At 41.4% G+C, this 15817-nt stretch overlaps 2 protein-coding genes across 9 annotated transcripts in view; one reads left to right on the top strand and one right to left on the bottom strand.

Moving 5' to 3' along the window:
- The window catches only part of il16 (interleukin 16), a 171786-nt gene that overhangs the window by 109515 nt on the left and 46454 nt on the right, over window positions 1-15817 (top strand). Inside the window, exon 24 of one of the 8 annotated variants that reach the window (XR_011086737.1) lies at window positions 8856-8950. The exons of 6 other annotated variants lie outside the window; for them this stretch is intronic. Coding sequence is in view for 1 of the 2 variants with exons in the window: in XM_049717387.1 (XP_049573344.1) it covers window positions 8856-8977 (122 nt within the window). In the remaining variant the exon portion in view is untranslated. Of the gene's footprint in view, window positions 1-8855; window positions 9594-15817 lie in introns of those variants that run through there. One more of the 8 variants, XM_049717387.1, reaches the window with a different exon arrangement.
- stard5 (StAR related lipid transfer domain containing 5) overlaps window positions 1-15817 on the bottom strand; it is a 25926-nt gene extending 10109 nt beyond the window's left edge. The window contains exons 1-5 of the mRNA XM_049717531.2: window positions 15627-15817; window positions 15247-15359; window positions 14673-14722; window positions 7839-7971; window positions 7409-7526 (exon numbers count right to left, since the gene is read on the bottom strand). Coding sequence (XP_049573488.1) covers window positions 7409-7526; window positions 7839-7971; window positions 14673-14722; window positions 15247-15336 — 391 coding nt within the window. The 5' untranslated portion in view covers window positions 15337-15359; window positions 15627-15817. The remainder of the gene's footprint in view (window positions 1-7408; window positions 7527-7838; window positions 7972-14672; window positions 14723-15246; window positions 15360-15626) is intronic.

Below are 15817 nucleotides of genomic sequence, written 5' to 3'. Positions count from 1 at the left end.
CTCTGGAACACTTCCGGTGCTGGGCTTTTATTCCCATTGGCGTTCTTAGCCATCGGAAGCGGCCAAATGGGGTGGCGAATGTGGTAAGGTAACTCGACTCTTCTTCTAGTTTCTCATGCCAGAAGCCTTGCATCACGTCACAGACTGTGAATACTTTTGCCTTGGACATCAGTATGTCATCAATGGTTGGGAGTGGATAGTGACTTCTTTTTAGTGCTCTATTCAGAGGTTTTGGGTCTATACAGATCCGGAGCTTCCCAGTAGTCTTTTTCACTGCTACCATGCTACTGATCCAGTCAGTGCAGCGTTCCACTGGTGCAATTATCCCTCTTCTCTCTAGATCTTTGAGTTCCTCTTGCAGAGGTGTCATCATGGCTACAGGCACTCTGCGGTTCGGCAGTTTCACTGGCGGTACGCTGTCATCTATCTCTATCCTATATTCACCCTCCATGTAGCCCACGCCGGTGAACACATCCTCAAACTCATCCATTATTTTGTCCATGGTGATGCGACCTCCATTTGTCACTCCTTCTTCACTATGCTGTCAATAGCCAGAATGTTCTCATATTTCACTTGATTTCTGCCTAGTAAAGGGGTTCTGCTGTTCTGGTCCACTACTTGGAACTCTAATCTGTACAGTTTATTGTTTCTGGGATTTCTGACTTTTACCCTACACTGACTAGTGGAGTCAGCTTTGTCTTGTTGTACATCACTAGCACTTTCTTTCCTTTTAATTTCAATAATTTTGTATCATTTTGAACCGAAATCGATGAATTTTTATAGTTATTTTAAAACCGAAGACGATTCGCTCGGAGGAGCCAACGTCCTGTTTAGCCTCCTCTGAGGATTGCGTAATCACACGGCTGTCTATGTTGACAGGCTATGCAGGTAGACCAGGTATGGGCAAACTACGGCCCGCGGGCCACATCCGGCCCACGGGACCGTTTAATCCGGCCCGCCAACCCTAAATAAATTGTATTATCAAACTTTTTTTTTTTTCCAGTCATTTTGCCTGCAATGACGGCGTTTCCCCAGTAGATGGGGAACCACTCGCCTGCGCATTTACTACCGGAAGCCGTGTCAGAAAGCTCGGTGCACACTCACAAGTGCGTGTACGTACTCAGTAGTACGGAAATGGCGCACTCTCGCTCTATTTGTCTCTGCCGAATTTAGAGCGTGGGCTGTGACGACAGCATTCTTGTAATTTGCGCGCCGAGCTTTCGGATACAGTTTTACGCTAAAGCCACCCACAAACCTTCCCCTGGAATCCTTCCATTAAAATGAGTCGCCCAAGGAAAAGCAAGGTGGACATTGAGTGCCGAGTGTTTAAAAAGAGTGGCCAATTTGGCTCGACGTGACGTTCAGCTACATGAACATCAACATAAACCCGTCACAAATCTAGGTAAATGGACCAACACCTCGGATCTCTCCTAAGAATTGCCACAACAAATTTTACTCCAGACTATGACACACTAGCAAAAAAAGGGAGACCAACAACACTGTTCCCACTGAAAATGAAGGGGAGGCTTTCAAGTTTGTTGTAAAAAAATGCATTTTGAATATGATCTGTACAAATAGCAGGGATTGAAACTTAGCGACCATTCTCATTTTCAAACAATGCAGGATGCTCAAGGACATTGATGCACCACCTGTTTGTGACTAATCTTAACCTGTAAAGTTCTTAAGGCTTACTTTAAGGAAGTGTTTCCCGTTTCCTCACCTCTGTTACCAGGTGTTTGTGAGTTAAAACTCTGCTCTGATTTTCAGATACCCCTCACCGTGTTGCCGTTTTGATTACTTTATTTGGATGTATGCTTTCACCGATTCTTCAAGATGATATATTTGGTCAGAATGTTTGCCGTTTGATGTGATCTCATAAGATAAACATACATCTTTCATTAATCTGACCTGCAGGCACTGAAGTGATGGAGACTGTTATTCATAATAACAGTGTCATATTTTATGAGAATCACTGATAGCAGTTTTTTAGGGATGTTTTTTTTTTTTTTAATGCTGTTAATAAATGCATTTGTTTTCAAAAAACTTTTTTTGAATATCCATGCGTTACTACCTACTAAAGGCCCAAATCTTTTATGCAATGACCTTTACAGGTCGTTTATATTACTTCACACAAACACTACATCCAACTGCTCCTGGTTCGGCCCCCCGGTCAAAATTTAGAACCCAATTCGGCCCGCAAGTCAAAAAGTTTGCCCACCCCTGAGTTAGACTGAACTGCTCTCCGTCTTTACGTCGATGTTTTAAGTGTTCAAACACTGTGGCTATATTAATTAATTTCCGTAGTTAAGCTGGTGTGTATAATATCTTGTTTTTTTGTCATCTGTCTGTAACGTCGTGTTTCTTTAGATGAACAAAACGGCTTTGAAAAGAGATCTTACGGAGGCTACGAAAAAAGGTTCTCCAGCCTTATGGCAGGGGGTGCTAGTGATCCCGGGATGCTTCATGCGCCTACCTGTAGAATAAGAGATCTCCAGTTCAAATTTACAGTGAACAACTGAGGAGCAGTCGTCCATGTGTTTTGTTTTACATTCAGTTTTTTTCCCGTTTTTACATTTCGTTTTACAATGGCGGATTACATATCCAAACGATTTTCAACTATGGATTTTCGGTCGAAGCAGGAGGTCATCAGTAAGGGAAGACCAACTCCGGAGTTAAAAAGTTTGATTCGGACAATGGGACTTCAGAACGGAGTGGTACACATGATCGAAAACAAGTTTTTGATTTCATGTGCTTTATTGAGTGTTTTTATGTGTGAAGACTGCTGATATGAGATTTTAATTAAAATAGTTCCAACTAAATAATGAATAAGCCACACTAGAGCAGCGTTCCCCAACCTTTTTTGTGACACGGTTAGGTGCCGAACAAATTTTACCGGGGTGGGGGGGGACGTCAGTGCCTCCCCAGTCATGAACCTCACCGCGCTACAATATAGTCTGTATACGTAGATCTGTGGAATAATTGGAGCTGCAACTGACGCATGGAGTTCCGGAGTCAACAGCTGTTTTTTTTTTTTTTTTTAAGTGATACAGAGGACGAAGATTTCAATGGATTTAATGATTTGGAGTTACACAGATGGTTCGATAAAATTGCTGTTTATATTATAGTTTGATATATACCGTATTTAATGTAATTATCGCCCATATTCTAATAATCGCCTAGTGTGTGTTAGCGAAGACATAAATAAAAAACACTGATACCTCTAATTATCGCCCATGCTGCTAAAAATTACCCCCAAAACTTACGTTTTCCTCCGCGACCGCATGCCGACGTCATTGCGCAAGTTTAAATATGACTGATTTGACAGCACGTCAAATGTCCCTTTTAAATTGTTTTTCTCCATAAACTATATATTTGTGGGGTATTTCAATACCTCCCCGACTGTCCATGTTCCTTGTTCTCTTTTTGGCTTGCCGGTAACTACAGCCTCAAATCGGAGAATTTTTTTATCCTGACTTAATCTAAAAAGTGGCTGACATAATCCTTCAGTAACGTGCAGCAACATTTCTTGTCCCTTCTCCACAACTATAGCGGATTCACTATGCTTATTATGGCGTTCAAGTTCACAATTCAGCACAGTATCAATTTCACACATTTTTATAAACATGATGCCCTTTAATTGCGGTATTTATCACACAAAGCTGTTCCTCCGACAAATGTGAATTTGTAGCCATTTTATCAAACACCTTCACTCGCTGCCTGGTTCTGAGAGCCTATGAAATGCCGCGAGATTTGCATTGAAATTAGGTCATAATCATAGTTCCGGATTGACACGTTTTCTGATTGGGCCAAGGAAAACGAAACCACGCGAATCTTTCCTGGAAATATTTGATTTCAGACGGATTGGAATGAGCGACTGAAAAAATGCCAAAATATAGAAAATATACCGTTAAAGAGAAGCTAGCAATTGTAGCTGCTGCCGATGCAACTTTTATTAATGCAGCTTCTAAAGAATATAATGTCGATCGTATAAGAATCAGAGAGTGGCGGGACCAGAATGCTTCAGGTGTTTTTGATGCAGGTATTGCATACTACATAAGGAAAATATACATATTATGGCCCATTTCAGTGCCCCTTGGCACTCGGACAAAAAGTGTTCTCTATTAATCGCCCACCCCCCTGTTGGACATAAACCTTTTCTAATTATTGCCCTGGGCGATAATTAGAATAAATATGGTAGTTTATATATAGTTATATGGGCTTGTGGAATAAGTTGAATTGCAACTGACGTCAGCGGCGCACCGCACACACTTCCGGGGTTAGAAGCGCCGATGTTTACACAAAGGACGAAGATTCCAATGGATTTAATGATTTGGAGTGACACGGATGGTTTGATAAAATTGTTGTTTATATTATTGTTATTTGATATATAGTTTATATCTAGTTATATGGGCCTGTGGAATAATTTGAACTGTGACTGACGACGAGTCCAACGTCAGCGGCGCGCCGCACACACAGCGTTGTTTACACAAAGGACGAAGAATTCTATGGCTTTAATGATTTGGAGTGACACAGATGGTTTGATAAACGTGTTCTTTATGTTATAGTTATTTGAATCACTGTTAACGTTACGTCAGGCCCATTCTCAGCCCCTCGTTTGTGTTTATGTCACGTTAGCATACCATATCGTTTAGCCTGTTGTTGCTGGTTCATGTCTGTTCTCGGTGTTGGATTTTGTCAAATAAATTTCCCCCAAAATGCGACTTAAACTCCGGTGCGACTTATGTTTTTTTTCCCCTTTATGGTGCATTTTATGGCTGATGCGACTTATACTCCGGAGCGACTTTTAGTCCGAAAAATACGGTATATAACATTAAAATCTTGCACCTAACGAATCAAGTATAATGAAGTAAATTTTCCTCTTTTTGTTTTAAGTAAACCAATCAAAACAAGCAGCACTTTCTCCAATCACAATGAAAGGATTAATCAAATTTATTATTTTCACTAAAATAAAGGGTCCATCCATTTCTCTAGTGTTGTCAAAAGAACCGATATTTTGGGTACCAATTCGGTACCAACACGCAAAGAATACGTTTTTGTGGTACAGACGAGCGAATATTAACTTTTCACTCGGCGAGCTGTGTCGATTCTTGCCAAAACTGAAGGAGGCTGTATACGCATGCGAGCAGCACGGAGCAGCAGTCAGCAGCGCTGAAGAAGAAGAAAACTTTTGGTCTTTCATGACAATGGCTTCAGCAAGTGCGAGTGGAAATCCAACACGCCGGCCAGTTGAGAAGCCAGGTCGCTCAAAGAGTCGTGTGTGGAAATATTTTGCATTCAAGGCGGATGCAACCGGAGCAATTATAGATTCGAACAAGCCAACGTGCAAAAAATGCTTGCAAGGTTTGAGGCTTGAGAGGCTCCATGCCATTGATGCTCTTTTTCAATGTATATAGTTGAAAATTATTTATTATCAGTCTTGCTTTTTTTTATAGATGTATGACTTTAAGGCTTCATGCCACTGCTGCTCTTTTTTAACGTATAAAGTTTACTATACGGTATAAGTAGTTTTAAATAAATTATTGATTTTTAAAGGGCTAGAGACACCGGTATATGTATAAATCGGTTTTAGTTAGCTTATGGGCATATAAATATCTGTATAAATTGACGCTCGATACAACGAAAAGGAAGCTGTTGCTCTGAAAAATATAATTTAAATTTGCCGCACAGACGAGTTTGACTGCACCGAGCCGCCAGCCGGAAGTGACGTCTCATGTTGTACGCGTTTAGCTTCAGTGAATGTAAACAAAAAGAGGGGCCAGCGCGGAGACGTCGGGCCAGGTTCGCGGCCAACCCAGCTCGCCTAGCCGTGGCTTCCATTATCCTGGCGTACGTTCGTTCGCGGGACGACAAGATGGGTTGAGTTCGCCTGATAGGATCCACGAACCGGACAGTGCGTGCCTGCTGTGTGCTCGTGTTCACAGTGGCCTGGTTGATTGTCATCTTTCCGGACTCTGCTGTGCATCGGGAGCGGCTAGCGTGCTATCACTCTTATTGTTCATCTTCTTGTTTTAATTTTCCTGTGTTGTTTACTTGTATCTGCGTTGTGAACTCTGTCTTGTCACCCTGGGATAGTGAGAAACGTAATTTCGATCTCTTTGTGTGTCTTGACATGCGGAGGAATTGACAATAAAGGACACTTTGAGACTTTGACTTTGAAAAGTATGTCGAAGCGTGACAGGAGGGGAACAATTCAGAAAACGTGCTCAGCTCGTCGAAAAAATGCGATTTAAGAAATAAAATTAAAAATGTGCTTGAAATCTAAACCAAACGCTGCAGATGTTCATTTCTCCATGCGCAGTGGTCAACTCGGCACTCTACTCTTTTTACTATGCCAACCTAACCACAGTGACGGGAGAGGCACAATTCAGAAAACGTGCTCAGCTCGTCGAGAAAATGCGATTTAAGCAATAAAATTAAAAATGCTTATAAAACCTAAACCAAACGTTGCAGGTGGTCATGTCTTCATGTGCCGAGATCAACTCGGCACGCTAAAGCCCCCAAGAGCACTTTTTACTATGCCAACCTAACCAGAGTGACGGGAGGGGCACAATTCAGAAAATGTGCTCAGCTCAGCCCAAGTGAACTGCTAGATTCATCATATTCTGCGTCAAAAGAGGTTTCTGAATCGGATAAAATGATGCTAATATTGCCGCTAGAAACGGAGCTGTCGCTATCACCTGCCATGTTGTTTGGGTTCGTTGACATCCAGATGTACAACTTGTGACGTCACAGTAATGGCGCCGCCAGTTTGGCTTCGTGCGGGACCCGATCGATAAACTGGCATTTCATTTCAGCTTTATTCTTAGTAATTGGTGTCCATTTTTAATTTCCAATGCGGCAAATGTGTTCACTTTATACATTCTATCAAATTCCGTTCTAATTGAAAAAAAAAAAGGGATGTCCCTAGCCCTTTAAAAGTAGGTGGATTCTGTTGTTTTGCTGTTTTTTACCATGGTACCGAATTAGTATCGAGAATTGTGGTAAATCACTGGTATTGGTAGCGACTATTGAAATGTTGGTATCCTGACACCACTACATCCATCTTATCCTGCACAGCAGAGGTGTCAAACTCATTTTTGTCCCGGGCCGCATCGTAGCCATAGTTTCCATTGGTGGGCCATTATGACTGTCAACGCCTTACATTATACACATGGGCTACACAACAAACTGAAGAAATATTCAAAATACAAAACATGACTTTTTTTTTCTGGCACCCTCATGTGTGGCAGCCTTCCAGCAGTTAATTGAATTTCCCCCCGGGATCAATAAAGTATCTATCTATCTATCTATCTATCTATCTATCTATCTATCTATCTATCTATCTATCTATCTATCTATCTATCTATCTATCTATCACAAATCAACAAATAAATTCATCATTACACACCATTCGATGAAATTGCGCCGTCTTCATATTGCCTTATTAAAATGACATCAACAAAGTCTCGAGGCGCTATGATACCCATAGCTGCTGAGGGCGTGACTGTTCGGCAGACGGAGATGTCCTGCAGAAGATTTGGAGACAAGACAGTTTCTCAGAGAACTGCTTTGAAAAATGTATATTACATCATCTATCACACACATTTAAAAGCTGTACTAAAAAAAAATACTATAAACACAATAATCAATGAATTATTTTTTATTCAACTGAGAGGAGTATGAGCTAAACAAAAACAACAGACAGTAGAATCACAACTTTTTTGCCTCATGACCTGACCTAATTTGATTGTAAACAGTTTATGGCCAATCATACACCAAGTGTAAAGTCTGCATAATGGTCATGGAAAATGTCTGTAAAACTGGTAAAATTTACAAACCTCTGTTATTTGTTCCAAAAGTTCAAACTTCTTCACATTATTGTCCCACTTGACTCTGAGCCCTTTTGGTACCGGTTTCAGACACTCCCATACATTCTCTAGGGTGTCATTTATAACTCCATCCCCTTTATAGCTGCAGAAGTCAAATCAGAAAACACAGATTACGCCAGATACAGCCTTATAACACCATCCCCTTTATAGGTGCAGAAGTCAAATCAGAAAACACAGATTACGCCAGATACAGCTTCATATTGCATTCATTCTCGGAGCAACATAACTAAACCATTAGGAGGTATGGGGTATATGCCACGGATATCTGGCCTGTGGAATAATTGGAACTGCAACTGACAATGAGTGTGACGTCAGCACCGCAAATACTTCCGGAGTCAGCGGAGTTGTTTATAAGTAACACAGAGGATGAAGATTTCAATGGATTTATTGATTTGGAGTGACACTGATAGTTCGATAAACTTATTTATGTTATAGTTATTTGATATATAATTGTTGGAATAATTTTAAGTGAAGCTTTGGCCTGCCAGACCTGGAGGCCTCGCCTTTACGAGTTTATCTTTCCTTTTATCTAGGTTCTTCCTTTTTAGTGATAGGGATGTCTTTTGATCCCTGTCAGCCATTTGTATCCTTCCTGTCCTTATGTTGTCTGTGTGTTTTGGTTCCCGTAAGAGTCCTTCACTAACAATGAGCAGGGCTTATTTGCATAGGTGAAATGTTCTTTGTTTGATTCACAGGAACTGCATTCCTTCTATTTAGATATAGGTTTGGTTCATAGATTGTAGTTTATCAGACCTGTTTTTCTTTGTTAAGGGATACATACAGTTAGAAGTAGTTGCATAAAAGTTATCCCATATTTACTCAATGTTTGTTTAAGGAACTGCATACCGGTTACCTCACGTTTGCTTAATGTGTGTTGAAATGTTTAGGACAAGTTACTTATTACTAGTGTGTGTTAATTACCAAGTAGATAAAGTTAGCAAAGGTCTAGTTGAATTTGTTCCACAGCAAAGCGGCAATCAACGTGCGTCAGGGCATTTGTTGACCTCGAGGACAAGTCAGCCAACTGTGAAGGAAGACAGCTGCGGACGGCCTCTGCGGGGGGTCAAGAGCCAACAGCGAAGTGCTAATTCACACCACACTACATTCTTTTTCTAATCAGCGTTGCTACAGACACAATCCCCCTTCCCTTTAGTGTAGCAACGCCTCTGTAACCAGGGCAACCATAACATTAAAAAGAGGGGCACGTGGAGGAAGGACTCAGAACTGATGGAGGTTGTAACTGAGATTGCTTGCTATATCGTTCTCCTCGCGAGTAAACCTGTTCTGGTTGTCTTCTCCTCTTCATTCCAGCGAGTGATTTAATGTCTAATCGTATTTAGACCCAACAATAATTTATATAGAGTTACTATATAGGCCTGTGGAATAATTGGAACTGCAACTGACGATGAGTGACGCCAGCACCGCATGCACTTCCGGAGTCAGCAGCGGCGTTGTTTAAAACTGACGCAGAGGACAAAGATTTCGATGGATTTAATGATTTGTAGTGACACGGATGGTTTGATAAACTTGCTATTTATGTTAGAGTTATTTGAATAACTGTTAACATGTTACGTCAGGCACGTTCTCAGTTCCTCGTTTATGTTTATGTAACGTTAGCACACCGTATCGTTTACCCAGTTGTTGCCTATTCATGTCTGTTCTTGATGTTGGATTTTGTCAAATAAAGTTCCCCCAAAAATGTGACTTGTAGTCCGGTGCGACTTGATTTTTGACTATGATTTTTCTTCTTTATTATGCATTTTATGGCTGGTGCGACTTGTACTACGGAGCGACATATAGTAGTGTTCAGAATAACAGTAGTGCTATGTGACGAAAAAGATTAATCCATGATTTGATCAGATATTTTATCCAGCTCAACGGCCTCCACCTGCCCCTAGTCCACAGGTAGGACTACCCAATCATGTTGAAATGGCAAAAAGACTGTGGAATTAGGCTATGAGTAGGAAAACATAGAAAACGGGTTGTTTACATTAATAGTGGTGTGGCGCTCAGTAAGTCCATCCATCCATTTTCTATACCGCTTATCCCCACGGGGGTCGCGGGCGTGCTGGAGCCCATCCCAGCAGTCATCAGGCAGTCGGCGGGGGACACCCTGAATCAGTTGCCAGCCGATCGCAGGGCACAAAGAGACGAACAACCAGCCGCACTCGCGCTCACACCTCGGGGCAATTTGGAGTGGGCAATCGGCCTACCAAGCATGTTTTTGGGATGGGGGTGGAAACTGGAGTGCCCAGAAAAAACTCATGCGGGCACGGGGAGAACATGCTAACTCGACCCAGGGAGGGAACTCCAAACTGTGAGGTGAACATGCTAACCAGTACGCCACCGCCGCTCAGTAAGTGAGCTTGTCAATTTTGTGGAACAAACCGATGTGAATCAGGTGTCCCTATTCTAGTATGAAGCCATGATCTGTTGAACATGCTTTTCTTTTTGAAAGCCTGAGGAAAATGGGGACAATCAAGACATTATTCAGAACAGCATACTTCGATTCAGAAGTTATTAGAGAGGGGGAAAATCCAGGTGCAAAAAATTATAAGTTATTCGTCAACAATAACCTCCAATGCACTAAAATGTGCAAAAAAGAGACGCTTTGAAGAAAATGGAAAACAAGCATCAAAACGGATTGAAGAATACTTTACTTTAGAATACGGTTTACGATGACCTCGAGTTACGTTGTTTTGTGTTTACGACACAAGTCTCATATATTATTTTTATGTTATTTCTAGGATGTTTTTTTATATTTCATCTCGTATATTTAAAGCCTTTTTTGGACCGGTTTTGCAGCGTAAGCGTCGTAAAGACGTCCTAAGATTCATAATGCGCGCGGGAACTTGTTGGCGCGCGAGGCGGAACGGCGAGAGGCTGTGGACCGACGAAGACGGAATTACCCACTCACATGGTATACGCCAGGGGTCAGGAACCTTTTTGGCGGAGAGTCATAAATGCCCTTTTTTTTTTTTTTTAAATAATTTGCCGTGAGAGATATACCATTTAAAAAAAAAACGATAGGCAAAATACAATTAAACGCATGTATTTTAATTAAGACCAACGATTTTTTGAGTGTACAAATGTATTCTTTTCAATAAAGTTTTTATAGCCAAGAAAAGAAAAAAAAAATCACCATTAATGAGACTTCTGGGGCTGCATCATTTTGCTGATGGCTTTGTAGTCCGCGGTGAGGTTGAGCTTCATGCAGGTGTTGAGGCTCATCAGTTAGACGTGACCTTAGGTTGGTCTTGATGAGTTTGAGATGAGAGAAGGACTGCTCACATGTATAGGTAGATCCAAACATGATCAATACAGGAACGCTCACTCACTGCAGTGTGTGATATGTGACTGGAAGCGCATTCCATGTTTTCACAATCAGCTCGTTTGCATGTGGAAGTTTTTTCATTTCTGTCCACTTGTGTTGGCTGGCCAGTTCTGCTTGCTGTCGTGCAAGTTTCTCCAACTCTTCATTCAGCGACTTGAATTTATTCACCCACATGTGAGCGGCCTTCAGATCAGCAACTTCAAGCTCAAACTCTCCGACAGACACACCAGGGATGTAACTCAGCTCCGCTGCATCCAGTGCGCACACGTGTGGATGAGTGATGAATTGAAACAGACGAGTGTGCTCACAAAAATCTCCAAAACGTGCTTTGAACAACTGCAGGAGATTAGATGTCAAGCTAGCTAGCTGCTGAATATCAACATGTTGAGAGGGGTCTCTTGCTGTGCAGGCAGCTTTAAATTCCCTCAGTTTTTCAAAGTGCAGTAAACGGCCCGTCTCAATATCCGCAACGAAGAGCTCTGGCTTATTCTCGAATGCAGACACAGCTTGTTGAAGGGATGCAACTGTATTTCCAATGCCTTGTATTTTCACTTTGAGTTGGTTTAGATGGGTAATCATGTCCACAAGGTAGTAAAACTTAAGAAGCCACTCGGTGTTGGTTAGTTCAGGATGCTCAGCAACTTTCATTTCGAGAAAAGTCAGGATTTCGCTCAGGCAAGCTGCGAAACGGCCGAGCACCTTCCCTCTTGACAACCACCGGACATTGCTGTGCAGAACCAGACCATGGTAGGCATTTCCAACTTCATCCAGCAGTGTTTTAAACTGGCGAACATGTAACGCTCTGGCAACAATGAAGTTGACCACCCGAATAACCAGCGACATCACCTCACCTAGACTGAGGATAGGTCTGTTTTCATGTTGACGAAGAAGGGCCGCGAATCCTCGTTTTTTTTCCCACCATACATCGGTACACAGAGAAATGAGTTTATCCATAGGTAGATTTTTCTCCTGGACCAACTCCATGAACGCCTTGAATAAATCCTCCCCTCTCGTTGATCCCTTCATTGGCAAAACAGAAAGACTTTCCTCACACAGCGTGTCACCGGCAACATATCTTGCAATCACACTGAATTGGGATACATGGCTCACGTCTGTTGATTCACCCAAAGCGAGGAAGTAGACTGCTGTGTTTATGTCCCTCACTTGTGTTTCCTCCACTTGATTTGCCATCATAATGGCCCAATCATGAACGGTTCTTGCTGTCTTTTACCCGTTTGAGTATCTTTTCTTTAACTGTGAAGTCATCAAAAAGTTCATGAGCCACATCAAGCATAAATGTTTTGAAATACTCGCCATCAGTGAATGGCTTTCCGTTCCTCACAATTCCTAATGCGCCAGCAAAACTAGCTGAATTAAAGTCACCTTGTCTGGTACATACACGGAGTTGTTGTTGACTAGCTTGGACTTTCCTCTGGAGCTCTTCTTTCTGCATTCACACATTCTTTCTGCTCTCCCCAGCTGGGTATTTGGTTGCAAATGTCGCATGTTGTGTCTCAAAGTGGCGCTTAATATTGGAGCGTTTCATTGATGCAATTTTGTCATTGCATATGAGGCACATAGCAGAGCCTCCTCTCTCCACAAATGCGAATTCTTCGGTCCACTCACTCTGAAATGTTCGGTAACCGTCATCTTTTTTTCTCTTTGCCATCAGCGAGGCAGGCACATAGCGTGGGGAAGTGCGTGTGTGACAGGAGTATTGTCTAATAAAAATTGCGCTTTTTTGTCCGACCTGGCATCACCCTTCTGTACACCGAAGGGTAGTTGGGATTGGCTGATATGACGCAACCGTGGATGTCAGCGGTAGAAAACAGATGGGATGGATTGCAAATGTATTTTATATGTTGAAAGCTAATTTAACATTTTGATTTCAGTAGGTCTATTTTTTACTTTGATAATATAACAAAATTATTTATGACTTCAATTGAGTAACAAATGTCAGATTTGTCCACGAGCCAGACGCAGTCACCAAAAGAGCCATATATGGCTCGCGAGCCATAGATTCCCGACCCCTGGTATACGCCATTTTGGAATGTTGCATAATCTCTCGCTTGCAACGCCCCATCCAGTGTGCAAGCCAACCGCAGGAATAAATGTAAGGAATTGTTTTCTCTTTTTCTATTACTGTACTGTTTCATTTTATGACTGTTCCGACCCACACCGAAATTCGGTTTACGTCGCCGCGTAGGAACGGATCGACGTCGTAAACCGAGGACCCCCTGTATCCAAAACGGCGAAGGCTCACCGTTGAGGAGTTCTAGGATGATCAAAGACAGTTTGGCGTTACTTGTAAGTGCTGTGACAGTTAGAAGATGCCTTTGTGAAGTTAATTTATTTGCAAGAACCCCCCCAAACCCCCCAGTCCCTTTGTTAAATAGTAGCTGTGCAAAAGAGGTTACAATTTACCAAATAACATCTCAACTAGCCTAAAGAGAAATCGAGGACTATTTTGTGGACATGAGAGTAAAACTGTTCTTTTGGGTCCAAGGGCCACAGACAATTTGTGAGACAATCTCTAAACTCTGAATTCAAGGCACCGTTCACAGTGAAGACAGTCAAGCATGTTAGTGCAAGCCTCATGATATGGGCATGTTTCTCCTGCTATGGTGTTTGAATATGTCAAAATACTTGCGGTCATGCTGCCTTGTGCTGAAGAGGACATGACCTTGAAATGGGTGTTTTGACAGGCAATGACCCCAAACACACAAATAAACGAGCAAAATGTTGGTTCTAATCCAAAATTCGAGTTTTGGAGTGGCACTGAACTTGTTCAAACACAGTGAATTTATGGGGTGTCATCAAAAAGCTGTTTCTGAAGCAAAACCAAAAATTGTGAATGAATTGTGTGGAATAACAGCTGAACGCTGCCAAAGGTTGGTTGACTCTATGCCTTGCACTTGTGAAGAAATCTTGAATAAACTGAGGTTATGTAAAGAAAAATACTAGTTTCGTGAGTCACAGAATTGCTTAAATAAAGCAGTTTGAACATAATGGTTTTGAGTTTGTAGCATCAACAGCAGATACTACTATTATTGTGAACACCCACTTTTCTACTTTTCTTTTTACTAAGAGCCCAATTTCACAGCAGTAGTCCACCCCCACCCCCTAAAAAACTACATGGGAGCTTAAGATCAGGGGATGCTTTGAGAATAATTGTCAATTTTGGCTATGTGAAGCCCTTTGAGACTGTTTGTGATTTAGGGCTATACAAATAAACTTGACTTGACATCGGCATATGTAGCTTGAGACAGCGTGTATGTAGAGGCAATACTGTTCCACTGTCCCTGCACCCCCCCAAAATGTCTGAAGACTCTCAGCAGAATAGGTTGATTAACTTTCCTCTTTTACTCCTATTACATATGCCTGCTCATTTCTCACTAAAGACTGTTTCATCATTTTATTAAAATGAATATGAGGTTGAGGGTTCTCACACATTCCCTGGGAACTCGGACGAAGGTCGCCATGACACAATGACGTCATTCTGTGGAAGACAAGAAAATGATATTTCGTGATAAAGAACTACTGTTGGAATTTCTAGATTTGAAAATAACTAGCCAGTGATTTTGAAGCTGGATCTACAATGAACTGCAGGTCCAAGTGCCAAAATTAAATGTAACACATAATAGTGATATAATAATATTTTCTTAATTATTATTAATATCCTTTGTTTTACCCAAAACAGTAGTAAGCATAATAAGTGACCAAACCATAAAGTGGCGCGACACGCTCAGCCATATTGAGCACGCAGTTTGTCCAGTAAACTTAGCATAAAATAATAAAATAAGTAATTTGCGTTATGAAAACACCATTTCAGTCAAACAAAATCCTAACAAAAGTTAGAATTCTGCTTTTGACAACACGTTAATATCATCTTATGTCGGCAAACGGAAACGCCGTTGATTACTAATTTTAGATTACTTGGGTTGTTAGAACATAATACATTATCTTAAGGTGTCTTCATTTTATCGATCTAGTAGCATGTGAATGAACATTTTATAAACCTACCGATTTTTTGCAGACTTTCCATCCGGATTCATCGTTCCTGTAGCTCTGCAAACATTCAGCCACCACATTCGCCTTATGTTCATAATCCATGGTAGTTAAGCAGTTGGAAGTTACTATTTAGAGCATACCATAAATAAATGCAGCAGTTTACATTTGACTTACTAGTTAACTTTCACCACGAGCAACCCTTTTCTCTGAAAATTAAAAACGTATGGAAACAGTACATTATGGTGTTTCGTGTAATGTAGTGAATAGTGGTAAAAAAAAACAAAAAACGTAAAATACGTTAAGCACGTCGGCCAAATTCTGTTCAGGCGATCTTTGACCAATCCGAAGCTAGCGTTAGCTACAATGAATGAAATGTGCTGGACATCACTGACCTAACAGGAAGCTCGTAAAGGTGGGGAAGTACGTATTGAATACAACACTTCGCAAGCACAGCTATAACTATCAATAACTATAAATTCACCCCCTAACGCAATGTAAAGGCACGAATGCCCCGCGCGTACTACGTTGAAAAAGAAAGGAAAATTTGTCGAGTCGACTCATGTTTGGGGCAAAAAACAACTTC

Source organism: Syngnathus scovelli, chromosome 4 (assembly GCF_024217435.2).
Source record: "Syngnathus scovelli strain Florida chromosome 4, RoL_Ssco_1.2, whole genome shotgun sequence".
NCBI lineage: Eukaryota > Metazoa > Chordata > Actinopteri > Syngnathiformes > Syngnathidae > Syngnathus > Syngnathus scovelli.
Note: the sequence above shows the minus strand (reverse complement) of the source record. Positions and strands in the feature narration are given on the sequence as shown.